This window comes from Sceloporus undulatus, chromosome 6, assembly GCF_019175285.1.
Source record: "Sceloporus undulatus isolate JIND9_A2432 ecotype Alabama chromosome 6, SceUnd_v1.1, whole genome shotgun sequence".
Lineage (NCBI taxonomy): Eukaryota > Metazoa > Chordata > Lepidosauria > Squamata > Phrynosomatidae > Sceloporus > Sceloporus undulatus.
In genome coordinates, this window is record NC_056527.1 from 37,484,086 (window position 1) to 37,508,202 (window position 24,117).

Consider the following 24,117-nt stretch of genomic DNA (forward strand, 5'->3'; position numbering starts at 1 on the left):
ATAATAATAATAATAATAATAATAATAATAATAATAATAATAATAATAATTTGTTTCTACTTGGATAAAACACATTCAGAGATTCAAAGTCATTTTAATATTAAAACCATACCTTTTAATTAATCCATCCAATTTATCCTCTCGTTCCTTAAGAAAGTAGATGCACTTCTGCAAAATGCTGCTAAGATAGTGCATTTTCATTGCCAGTACTTCATTCATATCTCTCTGCTTCATGCATTTCTCACAGATCAGATCCAAAACTTTGTAGCATTTCTGCATCGCTTCAATTTCTGCCAGAAGTGGATTTTCTTTCACTAGCAACACAATCTGCAGGAAACATTAACAAAAGGTGTATCTAATGAACAATCCTTTCCAGCCCCACTTCTGAGATTATTTGAAACAGGTGCTAAAGGTAACTACTAAGGTCTTATTATAACAGAACTTACTGCTGTATTATCTTTTTCTCCAAAATAGTTGTTTTACTTAAAGAACAGCAAATTATACTAAGTACAGTTGTCCCTCAGTATTCACGGGGGATCTGTTCCAAACCCCTCATGGATACCAAAATTCATGAATACTCAAGTACCATTGTTGCCAATGGCACTATAGGGAACAATGGGACAAGTCTCCCTCCTTCCTTCTTTCATCCCCCGGGGCTTAGCTTTGCCTTGGGGACCGGGATGGGGTCTTCCTTCAGTCTGGGGGGGGGGGCAGTCCAGGACCCTCATTTTGGGCTCAGCCAGGCAGCAAGTCCCCACCGACCCTCCCCCTTGGTCCTCCTGGGTCTGGTGACTCAGTTTCCAAGGAGGCACCGGTGGGAGTGAGGCAGGAGTGGAGAAAATCTGCTCCTTGCTGGCAGCCTATTTGGGACTATGATGGCATCCCACATTTAGACCTGGCCAGCTGGTCATTGTGGTCGCTAGCCAATCATAAGGTGATTGTGGCTGGAGGGGCCAGAGGCTGCTTCAAGCTGCTTATGTGTTTCACCCCTAAGAGACCAAGACCATGCCCTTTCTTAAACTTCAGGACTTCATAGGAAATGCCCCAACAAGCAAGTCACAAATACCTCCATGTGTCCTGTTTTGATGCACTTTTAAGGAATTTTAATTAGCCAAAGCAAAGCAGGCAGACACCCATTTACATAGTTTTGTTGAGAAAAGTTAATATTTCTAGATTACAACTTCTAGAATCCCCCAGCCAGCATGGCCAGTGAATTCTGAAACTCACAGTTCAAAAGGCAATTTTTCTAAGCTTCACTATTCAGTCCAGGTAATGTTTTAGGTTCATATGCTTCAAGAAAGCAGCCCTAAGTGAAAACAAGATCTTGGTTATGATTGAAATAATGTTTTCCTCTTCTGCAGGGTGATCTTGAAGGGTTTTATACAAGGACTTTTTTTAACATACTATTCTGCCATGTGAAAACGTGGTGCTGTTTCCTGAAAGCAGGCCTTGACTATGGAATGTCAAAATCTAAAGCAGAACATGATCTCACCCAATTTTTCTACCCTATATTCTATAGTTTATAGGATCAACACCTACTAGAAGAATGACCTCATTTAGCAAGCTTCACATTATCAAGTAACACTCCTGGAGGTGAAGGCACTATACCTTAACAGGATGCAAATTGGTAGTTGTAATGATCTTATGCAGAGGTCCAGCTAACTTTACAGGCAATTTAGGTTCTTTGTCTAGTCCTTGTGGTTTTGTATAGTAGTCTAGCCTTTCCCGAGGGAAGAAATTGTTGATAACTGTTACACAGTCATGCTGACCTAAAAAAAAAGAATAGAGAACAGTGTATCTTTATGAAGTGAAAGGAAGAAATCCAAGTCATCAATGCATACAGTTGGCCAAGCACAAATTACACTTGGAGACAGAGAAATATATTAATAAATTCTAATGAGGAATAGAGTAGAAATACCTCCTCATGAGTGAGAGATAATTCTTCTATCACATTTTAAAGACCACAATATGACAAATGAATCCAAATCAACTCTCCTGATCAGTGTCTCTGATTAATATATGCATTTCAGACTTAGTTCCAAAGTTACTTCCACTTTTACAAGTTGGAGTTTATTGGTTCTGACTCACTCTACAAATTAAACTTAAAAAGCATATCCATGTGGTGATGGTACCAGGGAAAGATTTAATCCTACTGGAGAAGGAGACTGTATTTCATCAGAATATTGAAAATGTGAGATTATATGACTGCAGTTTATTCAGTTTTTATCTGATGGTAGAATACATGGGCGGGGTACAGACCGCCGCTTTGCGGCGGTCTGCCGCCGCCGCCAATAGGTCCGCGGGGGAGCCGGAGCCTTCAGACGGCCCGACTCCCGCGCGGACCGAAAAAAGAAGCTCCAAAATGGAGCTTCTTTTAGCGTCGCGTTTGCGACGTAGCGAGGCGCCAGGGGCGCGCTCGCTACGTCACAAGCGGCGCAACACGTCTGGACGCTGTGCGTCCAGTACGTAAAGATGGCGGCGCCCGTATGAACAGGGCGCCGCCATCTTGTACATATTCAATACGTACTAGGGTTAGGGGGGTGCGGAAGCACCGCCCCTTCCTAACCCTAGTACGTATTGTATACGTACTATTTGGCGGTCTGTAAACCGCCATGGTGATTAAGTTTCATTAGCAAGTTCTTTGGTTTTTCAAAGTGTTAATTGCAAAGATCCTGTACAGGGTGGCACTTACATTACAAAGACCAAAACCAAAAGGATTGTTCAAAATGCCATACAACAGATGTGTAATTCTTTCCAAGATGGAAACTGATGCATGCAATCATCTTTAAGTGATACTAGTTTCTAGACTACACTTGTCTGTCCCTTTTTGTGGACTTGCAGTCTGCGGTCTTGCTCTTTACAAGAGGGACAAGCAAGGAGGGATAAAATGGCAGTATGCGCCCATGTGCAGGCCATTATTTTCAATGGGACTTGAATATTTGCGAGTCGCCATTTTTGCAGGAGTGTATATCTGGAATGGATTCCCAGTGAATTGGAAGAGGCTACTGTAGTTTATAGACTCAGATATTTATTCCTTAGGTCTAAAGAATCATTTTCATAAATAATAGTCAAGCATGGCACAAACTCTCCTCATTCTCAAAGGGAAACTATCAGGAAGGACTAACAAATAGTGGGGGCAAGCCTCATTTTGCACTGGACTCTCATCTGGTTCCAGCATGAAAAAGGGTTTGTTTTTTAATGTTTTCTGCTCCCCTATGTTCTAAATTCATCCTCCTCAGCTGTACTGAATAGTATCAGAAGAAGACACTAGTAATTATCAACTGTGGAGTGAACAATTTAAATCCAACACAGAAGTGGCAGGTGTTTTTTTTTTACTGTAAAAAGTTAAATACAATTTGAGCATCCCTCATCTATAATGCATGGTACCAGGAGTGTTTTGGATTTTTATTTATTTATTTTTGATTTTGGAATGCCTGTATTTGCATATACATACATACTGAGATATCATGGATATGGGACCCAGGTCTAAGTACAAAATTCATTTATGTTTCATATATATCTTATACACATAGCCTGAAGGTAATTTTATACAATATTTATTAATAAATTTGTATATGAATCAAAGTTTGTGTACATTGAACCATGAGAAAGCAAAGGTGTCACTATCTCAGCCATTAAAAAAGTTTTGGTTTTTGGAGTATTTTCAATTTTGGAATTCCAGATAAGGCAAACTCAACCTGTACAACCAGTACGTCAAAGCATATCAAGTGTATCATCTCATAGCCTCCATAAAATGGAGATCAAGGCCATTTTTTCCATTTACCCACAAAGGCAGCCATCTGAGCTGCTGTCCTCCCCACAGAATTCACCACATCTGTCTCTGCTCCAGCCTCTAGCATCATCCAGGTGATTTCTTTGTTGCCTAAATACAAAAGAAAGCAGGATTTGTTTAACATCTTTTTGAATCTGTAAAAAAATCTTCAGTAAAATGTTTTTGTAATGGTGGATTTCCTTGCCTCCTAATCAAGTTAAACTTTCCAGAACTTTATAAACTGTTGTTTAGGCTGCTGTCACTGAACATTAGTAATATAAGAAGATACTTATATAAAGAGTGAGACCACTAGTTCATCTAACTCCAAATTGCCTATTACACTAAGAGCACCTCTCCAGGGTTTCAGGCAGATATCTTGCTCATTATTCACTGGATATGTCAGGAATGTAGCTCAGGCCTCTGACAAGTAAAGCTGAGGTCTTCCTCCTATTTAGTTTCTGAAGAGTTGCCAACTACTAAGAAAACATTCTCTTCAGGTTTGAACCCATGCCCACATGCAAATCAAAATTAGAAGCCATGGTACTGTTTAAGCTATGGTTTATTATATAGTCATTCCTCCTTATCCATGGATTCTTTGTCCATGGATTTAAGCATCCATAGTTTGAATACACACACACACACTATCAAGATTTGAAATCAAACCTTGCCATTTAAGGGACACCATTTTACTATCCAGTGTATATAACTGGACTTGAACATCCATGGATCTTGGGATCCATGGGAGGTGCTGAAACCAAACCCCAGTAAATACCACTGTATCAGAATTCAGAATTATCCTTGCTTTATTTCCTCATCTGCTCACTGTGAAACTAAAGCTCACAAAACAGGGAGGAGAGGCATAGGCCAAAATAGGGAAAACAAAGGGCCTGTACAGACTGGGGGAAAGAGGTGGATTGTGGCCCTGGATTGTGACCACACCAACCAAACAGCGTGGCAATGATGCACCTGGAAAAAGGAGCCACGAAATGCAGCTCCTTTCTCCACTGCTGCCGAGGCACCATTAGCACCCTGGAGTGGTGCAGTGACGTCCCTTGTGTGCCATGCCGTTTAGGCGCATGAGGCACATTATTGTCACGTGTGCTATCTGAATGTGCAGGTGCCAAGATGGTGCCAGACAGTGCAGTAGGTCTTGGGAGCGTCCAGATGTTCTGCTCTCCCGAGTCCTACTTTCGGCTCCAGGCCAGCGCAGAGTGCTGCTCTGTACTGTGCCATACTTTAGTTTATTTGGTTATGTATGGGTCACACCATTAAGTAATCCATGAATTAGTGTGATAGACAAATACAGCCACTAGTGTCCAACAGTGAGTAATATTGCCCATGGACGTTCACAGACACATACACCTGTTAACATTTTTAAAAAGAATGTGTCTTAGCAACTAAAAATTTAGAGCTTCATTAAGATCACCAAAGGAACAGCACATTAATATTCCTAATCCAAATCAATCTTTTCTCTTTCAAAAAGGAAATAAATAGGTTATTTTTCACTTTCTTCTCTATACGCTAGTAATGTTAATATATATTGGAAAAAACACTGAAAAGGAGGGGGGAGGGGGGAGAAAGAGTAAAGAGAAAAAGCTTCAGTATGGATGAAAACATTGGCTTCCTTTTGAAGCACACACTTTAGGAACAATTCCCTATTCATGTTATCTTACATCTATCCTGCACTAATTCACTATAACAATGGGTGGAAGAGCCACTGATTTCTAACATTTCTGTACATGACTGTTTGCGATTTTATAGTCATTTGAACAAATAAAAGCACAAGGCCTGTTCAATCTTCTTTGTTCTCGCAAGATGTTTCATCTCTCAATAAATATAATTTACCTATCTTGCAGACAGATATACAACAGATCTTGGAATGCTAAACAATTTTTAAAAGTGTTAGCTAATAACAGAGGTGAGAGCTGTGTAGCTTTCCAGATGTTGTTGCATTACAACTTCTAGCATTCCTTTCCACTAATTAACCTGAGAATTTCCACCTCTAAGTAAGTATTCCAGATGTGCCAAGCCCTTCCCAATCCATAGTTATTTAACTTTATATAGACATGGGTAATGAATCAGCCAGTGTAATGCTTTAAGTTAATCTCTACCCACCAATGCAATCTCAAGGTTCACACTGTAGAAATAATGTAATTTGATACCACTTTGATTGCCACACTTCCATCCTACAGAATACTGGAATTTGTAGTTTTGTGAGGCATCAAGCACTCTTAGGCAGAGAAGGCTAAAGACCTTGTAAAACTACAGATCCTAGAATTCCATAAGATGGAACTACAGCACTTAAAAGTGGTGTCAAACTGCATTATTTCTACAGTGTAGATGCATTCTGTCTTAAAAGTATTCTGCCTTATGCAGGCCATGCTGGCTGGGGACATGTTTCAGCTCAACACATCTGAATGATATCAGATCATGGAAGACTATTCTACAGCCTTTGTCCAAATATAATCTGGTTAAAAACAAACCAACCTGTTTTCAGTTCAAATGCAGTTTCAAAGCAGACTATGGCCAACCCAATTTATGTAAAGCTTTTATTTTTATTTTAGTTTATTTAACCACCTTATCTTTGGACAAAGGTCTAGTAATTAAAATACTAAACCTTTAAACATTAATTTAAAAATCTCATCTATGGTATGGTCTACCTGTTGGTCTGCTTTGGGGCAATTCCAAGTCATTATCTTGCATACTTCGAAGTATCTGTCCAGGTATGTTTTATGTAACTCCTCTCCCTACAAATCTGTGGTTAAGTATAAAAAATGGCACAGTGCTATATTTTACATTTAATGATTGTTAATTTCCTAATGTAAATAAGTCATCACAAATATAAAGTTGTAGGAGATGCCATCTTATATATTGGCAAAATTCTGCTCTTGCTGGCAGCCCATTCAGGACTGTGGCAGTGGCTGGCTTCAGGACCATGGCATCCAGTCACCATGGCTCCAATGCAATCAGGGCGGGGGTGACCCCTGGCCGCTCCTTTTGCCCTGTCTGCTTCACCCACTGATTTTCTTTTCTTAGCTCTTTTTGTGGTTTTCTTATGTCTGTTTGACACTATGGAGAACTACTGGAAACAAGAGATGTTTCCTTGTTTTACTAATGTTGATGGTTTTTTCTGTTTTTGTTAGGGCTTTTTGCTAGCAAAACCAAAGAGGGTGCTTTTAAATTCAAGATGTTCTAGATTAATTTGTAACAAAAATACAATTAAAAAAATTAAATTCAGTCTGTAGTTAATTTCTGAATAAGATGTACTTTTAATGCATCAAACATGATAATTTTATGTCTAACCAAGTTATATATAATGCATTTCGTAAAGTAGCAGGGACTTTCAATCTGTAAAATATATAATACAGTACTTTTAAAAATATTGTATTTTTCAGTTTTTGAAACATTTCCATTCTCCTCTCAAAAATTTCAATCCTCCCTCCTGTCAAAAAACAAAACAAAACACAATTAAAAAACCCCACCAAGAAAAAAGCTCATCTTTTGCCTATGGCCTATAAAAGAACCCAGACGAATCTCAGCCAATGTCTCTTATTGATCAATCAGATTATTGATCAATCAGATGACTACAGTAGCCCACAGGCTACTTCCAGTTATTTCCCCCAGAAACTTGTATTCTAAAGTTTATTGTTGTTATGTGCCTTTAAGTCAACTCCCATGTATGACAATCCTACCCTATGGTTTTCCTGGCAATATTTATTCAAAAGTGGCTTGTTATTGTCTTCTTCTGTTGCCAATCCTTGTCTTATATCCAGGAAGGAAAGGAAGAATTATAGCCAATGGGCACAAATACAGTAACCAATCTCTGGTATATTGAGAAAAAAGTCTAGTGACACCCCCCCCCACACACACACACACACACATCAGATTGCCTAGGAAGCATTGGCATAGACTTTCTGGTTTTATAACTTCCAAAAATTTGCAGTTTCTACTTCTCAAATTATAAATATTTATGATATCTCCCCCATGTGACACAGGCATTCATGAGAATTCTGGATACATACAACACTGTGCTATGCATGTTTAATTTCACTTTAAGAGACATTTTGTCCAATGGAACCTACTTCCAAGTGAATTAACAGATTAGGGCAGCCTTTGCCTTCAAGTAAGAGCAATTTTACTTAAAATATTTGCAAGTTTAGAGAGAAAGCCAAACAAATTTAAACATGTAATATTCTGGAACTAGGGGTGAGAAGACAAAAGTTTTGGGATTATACTGCTTGTTCATATAAATCTATATATCAATACTTTGGTTCAGTCATTAATCAGAATGGAGACTGCAGTCGAGAAATCAAACTAATACTTGGGAAGGGCAGCTGTGAAGGAACTAGACATGATCCTGAAGTGTAAAGCTATATAACTGAATATTAAAGCTAGGATTGTCCATGCAGTCATATTTCCAATTTCTATGTATGGTTGTGAAGGGAACTGGTAGGAAGAAAATAAACTCATTTGAAATGTGGTGTTTGAGAACCACTCTACAGATATGGTATAGTGCTAAAAAGACAAATAAATGGGTCCTAGAGCAAATCAAGCCTCAATGCTCCCTAGAAGCCAAGAAGACTAAACTGAGACTGCTGTACTTTGGCCATATCTTCAGAAGACTTGACGCACCAGAAGGGACAATAATACTCAGTAAGACAGAAGGCAATAGGAAAAGAGAAAGACCACATTACAGATGGATGAACTCAATCAAGTTGCCATGGTCCTGAGTTTGCAAGACCTGAGGAAAGCTGGTGAGGACAGGGTGATTTCAAGATCTCTCATTCATACAGTTGTCATGAGTCAAATTGACTTGATGCAGTTAACAACAAATAGTTGCAACACATTATAAAAAGTTATAACTAGTACTCTCTTTTCTTTTTTCTTTCTTTCTTTCTTTCTTTTTGGTGAGTCGTCTTGGGCCCTGCTCCAGGAGGAAAGTATCATATAAACAAAACAAATACTGGTAACTAAATAAATATTCATAACACTGAAAAAATCAGTTTTAACAGCAAATCATCCTTTTCTCATCAAAGACTTAAGGCAGTGGTAAACCACTTCTTCTTCTGGGCAGGATTATTTCCTTTAGAGTTAGCTATGTTGCTGCTGCCATCATCTCTGAGAGATCCTTTGCCAGTGTCATCCCTAGGTCATACTGAGCTGCTGCCCAGACATTTAGTCTGGCTTCTCAGAAAAACTGATCTGAGAAGGAAGATCCAATTAGCAAAAGTTCTACCATCAGCATAACCTCTCGCCTCATAAGAGCATACAATCCCATCACCACAGAAAGGTAATGTTAGGCTGACTTGCTTTGGACATATCCCAAAATGACATGGCTTATTGGAAAAGATGATAATGCTTAGTAAAGTAGAAGGCCGTAGAATGAGAGAGATTGCACAACAGGTGGACTGATTCAATAAAGGAAGACAAGTTTGCAAGACCTGAACTTGATGACAGGGACTCTTGAAGTTCTCTCATTCACAGGGCCACAATAAGTTGAAGTTAACTAGATAGCAAATAATAAATAATTCTCTTTGGGATAGTTTCACATAAACCACTGAAATTAGTGGGGATGTTTCAAACATAGCAGTCTCTTCAAAATGAATGCAAAATGCATCTGGTTTGAAATGAGTATCTAGTGGTTTCTCCTTGCAAAGGTGAAGCAAGTGTTATTACATTATTATTTTCTAAATAATTGACTGGGGACACTTCCCAGCCCCTGCTCCCTTCCTTCCAAAGGTCAATCTGCTTGAATAAGGACTTGATTCTGCACATTCCCTCATTAGGAATAAAACTTCTCGCCTATAAGCAAATTCAGTGCATTGAGACACACACAATCACATTATACAGAAACATAGCCAAGCACCTAAATACCTTTACATCAATCATATAACAATCTACATCTCCAGCAATCATTACTTAGTTATAGGCTGAAATGTTACACATCATCTTAAATCCAACTGCTCATTCCAATTTGATCCAACCCACTGAAACAATGAGAACTTGGTGATCTGCTCTTATGCAAGCTTCAGTGATTCAACAGGTCTACTCTAGTTAGAACTAACAGCTAGGTTTAAGCCAAAACCAGAGCTGAGTCTTTTATATTCCGGCTAGTTGTTAGCTCTACAACAAATGCCACCACCACAATAGCTTAGAATAAAATAGAATGTTAAAAACAGCACTTGAGAACACACCATTAAGACCAGAAAAGCAGCAAAACATAAACAGAAGAATATCATATCAAAGCCAGCATGACCACTTTTGCCCAGCAGTCAAAAGAGACAGACCTTGCCAGGAACTCTACAAATATTTGACCAGCCATTCTTTTCACCGTGTAGTTAATGGGAAGAAAAACCTACCAGAAAGTCCAGCAAACATCAGGGCAGTATATCCATGTTCATGTTCATTGCAGTTTACATCAGCCCCGTGTCGCAACAGCAGTTTGCACACATCAACTTTCCCCTTGTATGCTGCATGCATAAGAGGAGTCATGCCATGCTAATTGGGGGAGAAAAAGATGAAATTCTTTTTTAAAAAATTATTCATTTATTCTGCTTCAGCCAAAGTTCAGTATCAGCGAACAAGGTACTGCTTAAATGGACTGGAGTAGGGAGGCAAATTATGAAGAGGTCTTGAAATGAAAAGGCAATCATGGCATGTGATGTTCATTTGTTACACTGCTTCATGAGAACATTTTCTACACTATATTTTCCCACTAGATGCCAGCTCTTCAAAAAACAAACTAAACCCTAGTATGTATTCAGCTTTAATGACACTATGCAAGCCTCATAATGAGAAAAAAGTGTTAGCTATAATTTTTTTGTTTCCTATGTGGACAAGTGCTATCCTTTTTTCTTAAACCTCGTGTTTAAGTTTCTGCCTCATATTTTTCTAATAAAAATATGCTTGCAACAGTCATATTCAAAGGTGAACAGCTATATCAGCAGTTAGAAGAGCCTCTTTACCTAGATCAGAGAGATGAGCAATTATCACTGAGCATCTGCAGGACGTCGCTACCAAACATTTTACATTTTGGTTTTTAAAAAGCTGGAAAGGGACATATTACCAGCCTACATACTTAAACTTTTAAATTCTGTGCAACTATTTCAATAATATCCAGGTGAAACTTAAATACCCTCTCCTCGGTAACTTGTCTTCATGTACCTTTTGCTAATGTAAAATTGCTTACTTAGAATAAAAACTTTCCCTTTTTCCACACTCTCTTCATGTGTCTTTGCTTGGTGTGTGTGTGTGTGTGTGTGTGTGTGTGTGTGTGTGTATGCGTATAGGATTCTCATCCCCATGGGAGGGGGGACAGAAGTCTTAGTCTACAGGGTCAGAGGTGGAAAAAATGCACATTAAATCCCTCAGTAATTCCCACTAAGTTACTGCTTCATGTGGGGTAAAATAGTGGTGGTGGCAGCGATAGAATTTGGGGGTTCTCTCCTCTACTCATGAACAGGAGACAAAGCTGGAATCCATTATATGTCAATCAGTCAGCAAAAAGAATTACTTCAAAGCCCTTTTCAATGGATAAGATGCTGATTTGTGTTAAAATAAATTATTCTAAAGGAAGCCAGCATGGTGTAGTGGTTTGAGTGCTCGACTAGGACTCTGAGAGACCAGGGTCTGAATCCACGTTTGGTCATGGAAACACAGTGGATAATCCTGGGCAACATCCCAACCTCAGAGGAAGGCAATGACAAACCTCCTCTGAATAAATCTTGCCATGAACACTCTAAAATAGGGTCGTCATAAATTGGAAACAACTTGAAGGCACTTAGCAAAAACAAACAAACAAACAAACCTGTATTTTTAAAAGATACACAGGAAACACTAGCATTAGAAACCAGTGTGGACATGGACCAAGGAGGCCATAATATCCATAATACTATGGCTAACCCCAAAAATCAATGGGGGTTGGCAAATTCACACATATATCCTCTGCACATAGCAGTCACCCTCCCCTGTTGCAGGCTCCCTGCCATTTTGTCTTCACCAGAACCATACATTCAAATCCAGCACTTTCAGTCCCATCCACTTTGCAACCAACCACTGACAGGGCATTGTGAAGTGTCAAATGAGACCAGCCACAAGGAGCAGCAAACTCAGCTCTCTGTTCCTGGTAACTCTCTTATTAGGATCAGCGACAAACACTCAAGCCTGTACAAAGCAACATAGGAAAATACTCCTCTCCATTTCTCAGTGGAACTGGGACTAAATTTTACCAATGGGCATATATCAGTCTTTCAGTTGTATCTGTGAGAATGCTTTGCGCAGACATGTTTGCAAGTGTAGCACAACTGCAGAAAATCACATCTGCTGCAGTAAGATTTCATAGAGCAAACAGATTTGCCTGAAGACCTATAAGTGAGGCAATTGCACTAAAATATTTCTGAGGACAATCCGCATAAACTCCACCATGCCTAATGGTCAGGGATTATAAATTGTATTTCACAATGTCTAAAGGGCATTAGGTTGCCTCACGCCCCTTGTGCTGAAAGGTGTGCCTTTTCTGAACCCACATTCTTAAATATTCTGTAAAACAAAGCTGGGCAGTATGGAGTCCTCCAGATGTTGAAGAATTGCAACTCCTAGTAGTCCTCACCACCAGCTGTCAAGTAGAGTTGATGGGAACTGTAATCCAATGCCAGCTAAAGGACTATGCATTCCCCAGGTCTGCTCTAAAAGTGCAGCTTTAAGAAAACCCAGTCTCAGAGTATGTATCCAAAGGTGTACCCAAACGTTGATCTAGTGTAGCTGGACTGTATTGTTTTCAATAGACACTGATGCCTGGCACTTTAGCAGGGAAGGAGCTCTAGGGATATGAGTCCTTTCAGCCTTCTGATGTTCCCAGAATAAAGAAGGCAGTGAGAATGTGATTCCAATTTAAACCCTACATTGAGAGCTATGATGCTGGGGGTGATAGTTGCACTGAACATGTTCCAGAGAGAACCATTTTCACTGTAAAGCAGGGATGGGCATGTGACAGGAGTTTTGGGGCTAGTTTAGGCTCCTGCAGGACTTTGAGACTCTTATTCCTCTGATTTTTAAAAATAACTAACCACTCATGAGCATACCAAACAGGAAGCAGAGTTCTGGTCTACTTCCTGGGCTGCATCCATACTGCAGAAACAATCCAGCTTGACACCACTTTTACTGTCATGGCTTAATGCAACAGAATTCTGGAAAATGTAGTTTGTTGTGGCACCAGAGCTCTCTGACAGAGAAGGCTAAATGTCTCACAAAATTACAATTCCCAGAGTTCCATAGCATTGAGCCATGCTGGTTAAAGTGATGTCAAACTGGATTATTTCTTCAGTGTGGATGAAGCCCTGATGGGCTTAAAAGCAGCCCTAGAGTTTCCAAAACACAGAAAATTCATCCCCACATCTCCCTAAGCCTAAGGAATGTTGAAAGAAACTGTTTAGTTTTGTTAAAATAAAAAAAGAGCTGCTGAGGGCTAAAGATCACTGTGTCTGTGTGTGTGTGTGTGTGTGTGTGTGTGTGTGTGTGTGTGTAAATGCTGCCTACCGCTAGCTTCCCACCACCCCTCTCTGAACTCACACTGATGTTCTGTTTCCATTTTTTAAAATCCCATATGGTCCATCTGGGCTGTATAAGGTTTACCTGTTTCACAGTTCCATATGCATACAAATGCCACCTGCAATATGCAGCTGAAAATGAAATGTTTTGCCCAATTTGGCACAAAGCTGCTGCAATACACAATGGAACAAGTTGTTGAGAACTGGTTTTAATGAGAGGGATCTCTAACATTCAACTGAACACTGCAAGTTCATCAATGTGTTGTGTGGGCTGACTAGGCTACTGAAACAAAATTATCCTCATCTTTAGATTGCTCAAAGACTAATGGACTGATAATGGACTGATCCATTGATCGCATTGTTAAAAGGTGTCTCTGTTTAACATTGTGCTCATACTGGAATATAAGCTAAGTAGGGTTGTCAGGGTGAAATAAGGGACAAGGATTCTGTTCCTTTTATGGAAGTGTAGAAGAGAAAATTTCAGCAATTGTTACACGAACAACACCCTATTCTACACAACCATTAACAAGACAAGACACCTTATTTCATCTGGCAATCCTAAAATTAAACCACATTTTGTTATTAAATATGGGAAGAATTACACTTGGACTACAACTCCCACCCTTTACTATTCAGTATAACCACTGCCATATTGTCTGGGGAAGTACTGAGCAATAGTACAAAAAATTGTTTCTGAGCTCTGTAGTGCTATGTGAATGACTTCTGGGCTTGTGCACTCCCTACTCTTTCATTTCTGCTTCTTTATGTTATTTAACTCATATCAGGGCAAACAAATAATAGAAGTATCTTGTACATTACAGTTAATTATTTAATATCTGGTGTCACTTTTTTGTCACTATTTATTCCACTCTTAATTCTAGGGTTCTTTAGAATAAATGAATAATTGGCAGATTCTCTTTACACTGGGGTTTCTGGGCATGCACTTACAGTCTACAGAAGGAAGGGTTAACTCCAGCCTATCATTCCAGATCATGGTTCCCCTTGGCTGCTATTTACAATTTTTAGAACATGCATGCTACTTCCTTTCACACAACATGCCTAGTTTGGTTCAAGAACAAATATATTTTTCTGAGAAGTTCAAGTAATCAAGGAGGAACGCCCACAAAAGGCCTCTTTATAGCTGGCACTGCATTACATGCCACCTTATACAATAAGAAAATTTGGAAAATGTTATTTTAGGAAACTGTGTATTTAAGAGGAGATGGAGCATGATGACCACGTTCCCCCCCCCCCCCCCCGTTTCTTTAGCAACAACCTATGGTTAAAAAAAATATGGCATTTTAAACAGCAATTCTTATACAATGTGTGACACATTACTTATTAAGCCACTGAGGTTTTGTCAGGAAAAAAATGCATTCTGGATCCACACTTCAATTGTTACACCCTTTTCAACAGCTTTCTTTTCCTGTGTTCTTTACAGAGAGACTAAAAAGAATATAATTAAGAAGAATCATTTAAGTTAAGCACTTATTTACACACACTGAAAATATAACCTAGGTGATCCAAGCAGTGGGAAGGAAAATTCTATACATAAAACCCATTAAGGAGTAATGATGCAGAGGCCACCTGCATAGAATGGCAGCTGTGTAATGAAGGTATTTCCCTGCCTTGAAGATTGATAACAAAGATAAGAAGAACAAGCTGGTCCTTTGAATTTTCTAACAGAGTTGCAGCAATGCTGACTCATACCACCATACCTACATTTTCCAAGTTAAAAATAATTTCAAAAATAAGAATAACTACTTTGAAACTATTTTGGTGAAGAAGACAGCACTGTTGTACAAAGCAGTATGATGCTGGATTTAGGAAGTAACATATGTAACACTCATGGAAGAAATCATGAAAAGTATGCTTCAGATATAATAGTTGAGATCCACATCAAGTTATTCAAAGTATTTTTTTATCTTGTCTTTTGGTCAAAAGGCTCCTGGATAACAAGAGATCCTCTATGCAGGTTTATAATCCAGGCTACAACAAATGCACACAATTCAATTCAATTACTAATTCTTAAAAGTTAAAGAGTTCCTTTGACTACCAGCTAGAATGGAAATGGTTCATGTAGAAGCTAAAATGGAGCTTGCTTCTTAGCAGAGCAGACAGCCTGACATTACTTCTCATCAGTTTCTCTGCTGCAACCTAATGATGGTACTTTAGGTGCCAAGTAGAATTTAAGGGAGAAACGAGTTGTAGAATCATAGAGTTGGAAGTGACCACAAGAACCATCCAGTGAAAACCCCTGCCATGCAGGAACTCACAATCAAAGCATCCATGACAGATGGCCATCCAGCCTCTGTTTAAAGACCTCCAAAGAAGGAGACTCCACTACTCTCTGAGGGAGCATCTTCCATTGTAGAACAGCTCTTAATGTCAGAAAGTTCCTCCTAAAGTTGAGGTGGAATCTCTTTTCCTGCAGCTTGCATCCATTGTTCCCTGTCCTGTTCTCTGGAGCAGCAGAAAACAAGCTTGCTCCATCCTCAATATAATATCCCTTCAAATATTTAAACAGAGCTATCATGTCACCTCTTAACCTTCTCTTCCTCAGGCTAAACATACCCAGCTCCCTAAGTCGCTCCTCATAAGGCATGGTTTCCAGTCTCTTCACCATTTTAGTTGCCCTCCTTTGCTCCAGGATGTCAACATCCTTTTTTAAATGTGGTGCCCAGAACTGGACACAGTATACCAGGTGAGGCATGGTCAAAGCAGATGGTACTATTACTACCCTTGATCTAGACACTATACTTGTATTGATGCAGCCTAGAATTGCATTGGCCTTTTTAGCTGCCGCATCATGCTGGTGATTCATGTTCAATTTGTGGTCTACTAGGACTCCTAGATTCCTTTCATACATAGTCTCATTAAGCCAAGTGTCCTCATATCTATATATTTCATTTTTCAACCCTAAGTGCAGTACCTTACATTTCTCCAGTCTAAGGAGCTGAATTCAGTTCCAATGAGACCAGTAGAACTTATGATTAGCTCGGGCTCCACTAAATTGATGGAAGAAATGCAACTCAATGTCTCCATTTAATACATTTCTTAAATATCCTTTCAAGACTGCAGAATCAATTAGCAGACAGGTCTGTGTGTGTGTGTGTGTGTGTGTGTGTGTATCCCTTCAGGCATGTTATATAATTTCTAAAATAAAACATTCATAACATCTTTGATTTAAAAAATGGAAAGGACATATTCGGACTACAACCTTGAATGTGGCCAGTTTGAGATGTACTCAAAACTTGGTGTAGCTGAGATCCTTCCCAAAGCAGGTACACTGAAGTCCTATTTCACACTTCCCGTTAACTAATATTTTGCTAAAGGAAACCTGACAGGCTTTGAATTTATTAGCTATTGCTTATCAGAACTTGCACAACTTAGGAAAAATAGTATTTTTAGCCCAGACTTTTACCTCATCCAAACAATTCACATGGACATTCTTGCTGCCCAGTAGCCTTGCAGCTTCTTCAGTGTTTCCTAAGGGTAGAAAAAACATTCATGAAGTCTAAGAAACCATAAAAATATACGTGTGTATATTTATTATTTTCTCATAACTCTCCCCCCCCCCTTCCCCCGAGGATCCCAAGATGAGTACAGTGTGGTTCTCCCCTCACACCAGTCTAATATCATGCAACCTTGTCAGATAGATTAAGCTGAGAGATACTTTAACCATTATACCATGGCCATTTCTAAACCTTCAACAGAAACCTTTAAGAAAGACAATTAAAGTTATTCATGGTAACATTAAAGATTAAGAAATTTAAACCAGGCTTAAGGTTACAGTAGACAAAATATAAGGATAAATGCTCTAAAGGCTTGACTCAATATAAGGCAATTCCCTATGTTGATGTGAAGGGCCACTGTCAATGCGTGTTCCTACATCTAGACTCCAATTTCTCCATCTTGGTTAAAACAAAACCAGGGCTGAAACTTTTAGCTGGCCCATTAAAGGAAATACACACTAGTACAAATACTCATGAATCAATAAACTTAATGACTTTTGAAAGATGTGCTGAAGGTTTATGTTTTATTATATTAATTGTAGTGATGTTTTCTGACTCATAATGTAAAATTTTATTATTTAAAAACTAACTTTCTGTTGGTTATCCCCTATGCATGCAGGAAAATTAACCCAGTCTTTTTTTTTTTTAAATAAACTATGGAAGTTATTAGCCAGCATTATTTTTACTACCATGCTTTTTACTTGTTAAGCAGAGCTGGTGGGGAGGGATAGTTTTTACAAGCAAAACACAACCGATTTGGTTGTTATTCCATAACAGCAGAATAGATTTCCCATCTTCCATTCTAGTGTTGACACTCTGCAATGCACTAGGCCTCATTCCTTTGCACTTCCAACCACACAACTGTTTAAATGCTAGATTGCATTTACTAGTAGGGCAAAGTGGTACTCAGTATAAAATTGCATTGTTTCTGGAAAGACTGGCTGTGAAAGTTCCACAGTACAATGCTATACATGTCTAAGTAAGCAGGCTCCATCAAAACGTAAGCACCTGAATAGCAGGTTCTCTCCTCTGTTGTCCAGCTTAGTGCTTCTCAGGCTATCTGATGTGCTGACCAGCAATTTTTGTTTTCTGGTGTGCCAGGGACTAGAACCATATTTATTTCCATTGTTTCTCACTTACTTTAATTGTTTTTTTCCCTTGAATCTCTACTGTATTTGGACAGGTAGCTGGTAGACAGGTAACTGGTGGACAGGTTTGGACAGGTAACTGTCCAAACCTATATTAATCCATGGATCACTACTTTGAGTAGCACTACTTTTGCTTATCGGTTAGACTGAGGAGACACAGAAAACACTGACAGTGACCAAGGGCTCCATGCAGGTTATGAGTTGTAATACAGGACTGCCATTACATTTTTCACTAAGTGCAAAGCTGTAACAAATTTTGTAAGCACTTTATTTCTGTTACCAAAATTATTAAATGATCAGAAAAACAGATATCAAAGATTCTTGTTACCACACGGACAACTTAAAAATCATTGCATGTTCATATGCCTCTGAATGGTCACATTTGTGCAAACTATTTTCAGAATGGCACTGAAACACTTTCACATTTCCACCCAGTTTGACTTCACAATATTTAGCATGAAATCAATTGATGTCAATTAGGAATTTATATATTTCGAATTGACAAGGAATGGTGGCATACAAAAATGACTAAGGCAACTTTCTGTGGTTCTGACATGGGACATTTTAGATAAGAGTGGGCAAGAGTTGCCCTCTAGATGATCTGGGTTCAATATGTTTCTGGCCTGCAACTTCCTCCTGGCAAATCTAGAGAGCCACAGGAGTCTACCACTGTTGTAAAGTCTGTGTTTTGTATAGTACACACAGAGAAGTAGCACTATTCCATTCAACACTGTTGAGTCTTGATCTGTAGTACCTCATAGCCTGTCTATCTGCTCACATGAGGCCACATAAAAAAAGGAGAAAGAAATCCTGAATCGCCATAAACAAAGTCTGTTGTTCTGCTTGGCTTGGTACTAGTTGGAAGTGACTAAATTAACTAGGAAACAATATCATTTCAAGTGAGGTTCCTGACTTGTCCCAATCCCTGGAGCACAAATCAGGATATATTCTTGGTTTATCATTTCTGACTTGCTTGGAAGTAAAAAACTAAGAGACTCCATGCTAATGCACAGCTGCTCCTGCTAGTCAAAGACGCCAACTAGGAATGAACAACTGGATGAGTACAGAGCTTAAGGTATTTGAAGGTTCTGTTGCACTCTAGGTCACCATTGTATGTTAACATGACCTAAATGTGAATAGAAAGCTTCGTGAAAAGTGGACTACTATGGCAGTTTCCTTGTGTACAAAAGAGGTCACATATTACAAAAATAAAGACAGTAAACCCACTCACATAAACAGTTACTCTTTTGGAACACTTGCAGGACAGTTACCCCTGGAAAAGCTGTACTTTTCATTGGATCTTTTGTAACAAATATGTAACTGCTAGAACTGCTGTACAAAAGGAGATGTTTGTAATATATTGGTATAAAGGCTCTTTGCTAATTACAATAAAATTTTGACTGACTGACTGAACACTTACTGTGCCAATTAAGCTTAGCATGCAATTGATCTTTTTAGGGATGTGAAACAGCTACACATGTGTTCACACTGTGCAACAGATGCATTAGAATTCATAGGAGACAGACAAACAGATAAAGAGAAATGCCTCAAGGATTCTTATAAAAATGCAATCTCTGCCCAGATTATTTTGCAACTGAAATATTTTCTTAAATGAAAGAACGAGGTTTGTCTAAGGCAATTGGTCTGTAGAAGTAAATTGGGCTTTTTTTTAAAAAAGAAACAAGTAAACAAACCTTTTAGTTGCTTTATGCCTGATGAAATAAATTTTATCTGCTCTTGTTTTATCTTGGAGCTGTTTTTTGCTCATATTTTTTTTTAAAAAAATCTGCCTTTTTAAAAAACAAAATCCTGGAATTATACGTTTATAATGAGAGCTGCCTTGGAGGATAATTTGTGGAGAATCAGAGGATTAGTATACTAATATCTAATGAAGTCTTTTTCTTCACATGTCTTTTCCACAAGGCCAACTTCAATTACTACCTTCTGCAGCTCAGAAACAAATTCATTTTATTCATTTAACATATAATTATAAAAAGGCAGTCCCTTTTCCCAAGACAGAAACCAAGGGGACTAAGATAACAACAAAGCTGAAAGCAAATAAATTGACAACACAAGCAAAGATCTACATGCACTGAGTTTTAATAAAATATGATGACCGAGTAAAGCAGAAGTTTCTTAAAACTCAGTGGATGCTGTTTCAAGCACATAACAGGCCAAGACATGATGGCTTTCATGATATCAACAACCAGTTGGAGTTAGCATAGACAGTGGCTGTTGTAATTAAGTTGATTGTACAAAAAAAAAAAAAAAACTAGCTCTTTAGGCCATTATTTTGTTGTTATAGAGAAATCTGGAATAAGGAAAACAATCTGCCCAGGATGATGACGCTTTGCTGCCACCAGTCTATTCATTAATCAAGAGGCAGAAAGCAAGGGCTGACTTCAAAACAAGAGGGCAATTCTCCAGTCATAGAGCCTCTTACTGTATTTCCTAATCTGCCTTTAAAAAGCCAAATCATGAACAGGAAAGACAGCAAAGGAAGACTGCTGCTTAGGCCCAGTTACTGACAAAGCCTGCCTCTCCTGGCCAATATGACAGTAAACAAAATGTTAGTTTTCACATGACAATCCAGTTTAACTCTTCTGTAACCTGAACCTTTCCATGAAAAGGAACTACTGGCAGCCAATGATTAGGGGATAAATTGGGCAGCTGCAATCAATCCAGAGACAGTTTTCTGTTCCTAACACCCTCCAGAGGCTGCATAAACTGCCCCAAAAGACAAAATAAAAATAAAAATAGGTGTGGATAAAAGGTGCATTTATGATGCTAAATAGCACAGGGGGACTCTGCAGCCAATTTAAAGGGTGAATTGCCACTTGCAATATATCCACACTGCAGAATTAAAGCAGTTTGGCACCACTTTAAGTGTCACAACTCTATCTTATAGAATATCAAGAACTGTAGCTTGAGGAGGTATTCAACCTGGTTTGTCAGATAGCTCTTGGTGCCTCACCAAACTACAAATCACAGGATTCTCCCAGGAGTCATAGCTATTAAAGTGCTGTCAAACTACTTTAATTCTGCAGTGTGACTACATTCCTGTAAAGGCAAATTGCCACAAGAGGCCATTCACTTTTTGTTGGTTGGAAAAGGGGGAGACACCTGGAGAGGTCAAGGGCACACAAGACAGCCTTGAGAGATGGCAGGCAGCTCTAGGACTGCACTCCGCCCACTCCTTAGAGGGCCCAAAACAAAACAAAACAAACAAATAAACAAAAATCCCACCAGCTTCAATTCCCTTCTAAGGGCCAGAACAGACCAGCATAAAAAGCAGTGTACAGGCAACATATGCCTGCAAGATGCCCGGAAGCCACCTTCAAACTGCCTGGATGTGGGCTGGCTTCCAGGTGCTCCAATGTGCAGCGTTTATACACTGCATGCCACCAGAGCATCTTTCTGGCTATGTCAGGGAAGAAAAGCCAGCTTTTCGCTGGCACAAAAAAAAAGCGGCTCTTTGCCAATCCTTTTTCGGCTGGCATAAAGATGGATTGGGGCTGTGGTATGTGGTTGCCGCAGCCCCAATCTGCCTTTGGCAGCCTCCCCGTCAGGGTGATCTATTTTGCCCCTAAGGCTAAGCCATCAAAGCCCCAACAGTCACAATCTTACATGAGAGATAAACTGAATGGTGTAGTGGCCTGAAAGTTCAACCAAGACTCTAGGAGACCAGAGTTCAAATCATGGTTCAGCCATGAAAACTGACCTTAGGCAAGACACACACTCTAAACCTCCTCTGAATAAAACCTTGGCCAGAAAACCATAGGACAGGGTCACCATAACTTGAAGTCAGCTTTGAAATCACATAACAACAAAGTGAGGCTACAATATTTTGGGGGGATGGATGGGGGAGGAAATGTATTCTGAGCCACTTGGTAAAATGGGCCAACATTACAATTTAATAAATACAAACATTTCTTTCTTAACTGTTTATTCCAGAACAGAATAAAAAAATGCAATGTATAGATTGTAAGCTTGAGGGCAGGGAACCGTCTAATTGAAAATAATAATTGTAAGCTGCTCTGATAGCCTTTAGGGCTGAAGGGCGGGGTATAAATACCACAAATAAATAAATAAATATAATGAAGACATACACATGCAGCAGCAGCTATGCAATGCACTCAAGCCGCAATTGGTGATGTTGGGGTGGATGCTGTTCAGCCCATCCCATTGTTCAGCCCATCCCAATTATCAGCTGCAGGAGGCCTGGACATCCCTGTGCTGCATCTATATTGTAGAAATAATTGCAACTGACACCAGTATTACTGTCATGGCTCCAGACTATGGAATTCTGAGAACTGTTGTGGCACCAGAGCTCTCTGACAGAAAAGGCTAAGTGTCTCACAAAACTACAACCCCCAGAATTCCACAGCATTGAGCCATGGCAGTTAAATATGAGACAAATCTTGGTAAATTGAACCACAGAACCAACAAAGCTTGTGGGTTGGATGGCAAATGCAACTTAGGCTTCATATGTACTGCAGAAATAATGCAGTATGACATATCTGAAGTGAAATGGTTCAGTTTGTGGATGACTAGGACATCCAAGAATGACAGTGTTCCTTCCTTTTCTTTTTCCATAGTGAATTGGATGTTGGGGTGGATGTTGTTCAGATGGTTCAGTAACACAGCCAGATCTTCTTCTCCGTGGCTCCAAATGGTGAAAGTGGAGAAGAAGATCTGACTGTGTTCCTGAACATTTGGGTCACACAGTATACAGAAAACCTACACATACAGACAGATACCTGCACAAGAACTCCAACCATCACCCAGGACATAAAAGAAGCACAATCAAAACACTGTTAGACTGGGCAAAATGCATCTGCGAACCCCATTTCTTGGAAGATGAATTGAAGCACCTAGACCGGGCTAATGGTTACTCCAGTTCAGACATCAGAAGGGCCGCCAGGCCCAGAAAAAAACAGAGGAGGGAAGACAAACAACCACCCAAAAGGAAGGTATTTTTACCATATATCAAAGGAGTCACAGACAGAATAGGGAAACTGGTGAGGAAACACAACCTTCAAATGGTTTACAAACCGACAAAGAAAATTCAGCAAATGCTTTGCTCAGCCAAGGACCAGAGAGACCCTCTCACAGCCGCAGGAGTTTACCGCATACCATGAAGCTGCGGACAAATCTACATAGGGACCACTAAACACAGTGTGCAAACAAGAATCACGGAACATGAGAGAAACTGCAGACTGGGCCAGCCAGAAAAATCAGCAGTAGCAGAACATGTTGCAAACCATCCTGGGCATAAAATACTGTATGAAAACACTGAAATTCTGGACCATGCCAACCACTACCATGTCAGGATGCACAGGGAAGCCATTGAAATCCACAAACACCTGGACAATTTCAACAAGAAAGAGGAAACCCTTAAAGTAAACAAGATTTGGCTACCAGTCCTGAAAAATAGCAAGATGAAGACCCAACAAATGCAAATGAGAAATCTCCCAGGGTCAGAGGTTTCCCAGCAGACAATGAGCACTAATCAAGCAGACACTAATCCTCCTTTACATTGGCCTGTTACAGACTGCCAAAATAAAGCTGCTTTGGGTCTCTTTGGAGGTATGCTATTTAAATGATGCATGGGTCCTAAGAGTCCGGAGGTCACGCCAAAGCCACACTCAATTTCTAAGCACTGGAGTGCAGCTTTGGTGCAGCTTCTGGATTCTTAGGATGAATGCATCATTTAAACAGCATACCTCCAAAGAGACCCGAAGCAGCTTTATTTTGGCAGTCTGTAACAGGCCATAGCCTCCCATCCTGAGGCCTGCCATTAGCAACAGAAGAATATACATGCAAATCACTCCTGCCTGCCCAGGGCACACAATATATTTATACCCAACTCCTTTCCAGGCAAGCATTCTCTGAAGATGCCAACCACAGATGCTGCCGAAACGTCAGGAAGAAACTCTTCTAGAACATAGCCACATAGCCCGAAAAACCCACAAAAAACCTCTGAGGAAAGTTGCCAGGAAAACTTCATGATAGGTTCGCCATATGAAATAAATTTATATTTACAAACTTGTTTTTAGTTTTTCTTTTGTAATGTTCTACATTGTTCTTCAACTTCCTACATTTTGCCATGCCTTGCCCTTCTTTGTAGTTAGGAC

The 24,117-nt window shown here is 39.5% G+C and overlaps 1 protein-coding gene across 1 annotated transcript in view; it reads right to left on the reverse strand.

The window, feature by feature from the left end:
* ANKMY2 (ankyrin repeat and MYND domain containing 2) overlaps positions 1-24,117 on the reverse strand; it is a 32,359-nt gene that overhangs the window by 6,835 nt on the left and 1,407 nt on the right. Inside the window, exons 2-6 of the mRNA XM_042475821.1 lie at positions 16,742-16,806; positions 10,132-10,270; positions 3,785-3,883; positions 1,609-1,769; positions 113-327 (exon numbers count right to left, since the gene is read on the reverse strand). Of these exons, the coding sequence (XP_042331755.1) occupies positions 113-327; positions 1,609-1,769; positions 3,785-3,883; positions 10,132-10,270; positions 16,742-16,806 (679 nt within the window). The remainder of the gene's footprint in view (positions 1-112; positions 328-1,608; positions 1,770-3,784; positions 3,884-10,131; positions 10,271-16,741; positions 16,807-24,117) is intronic.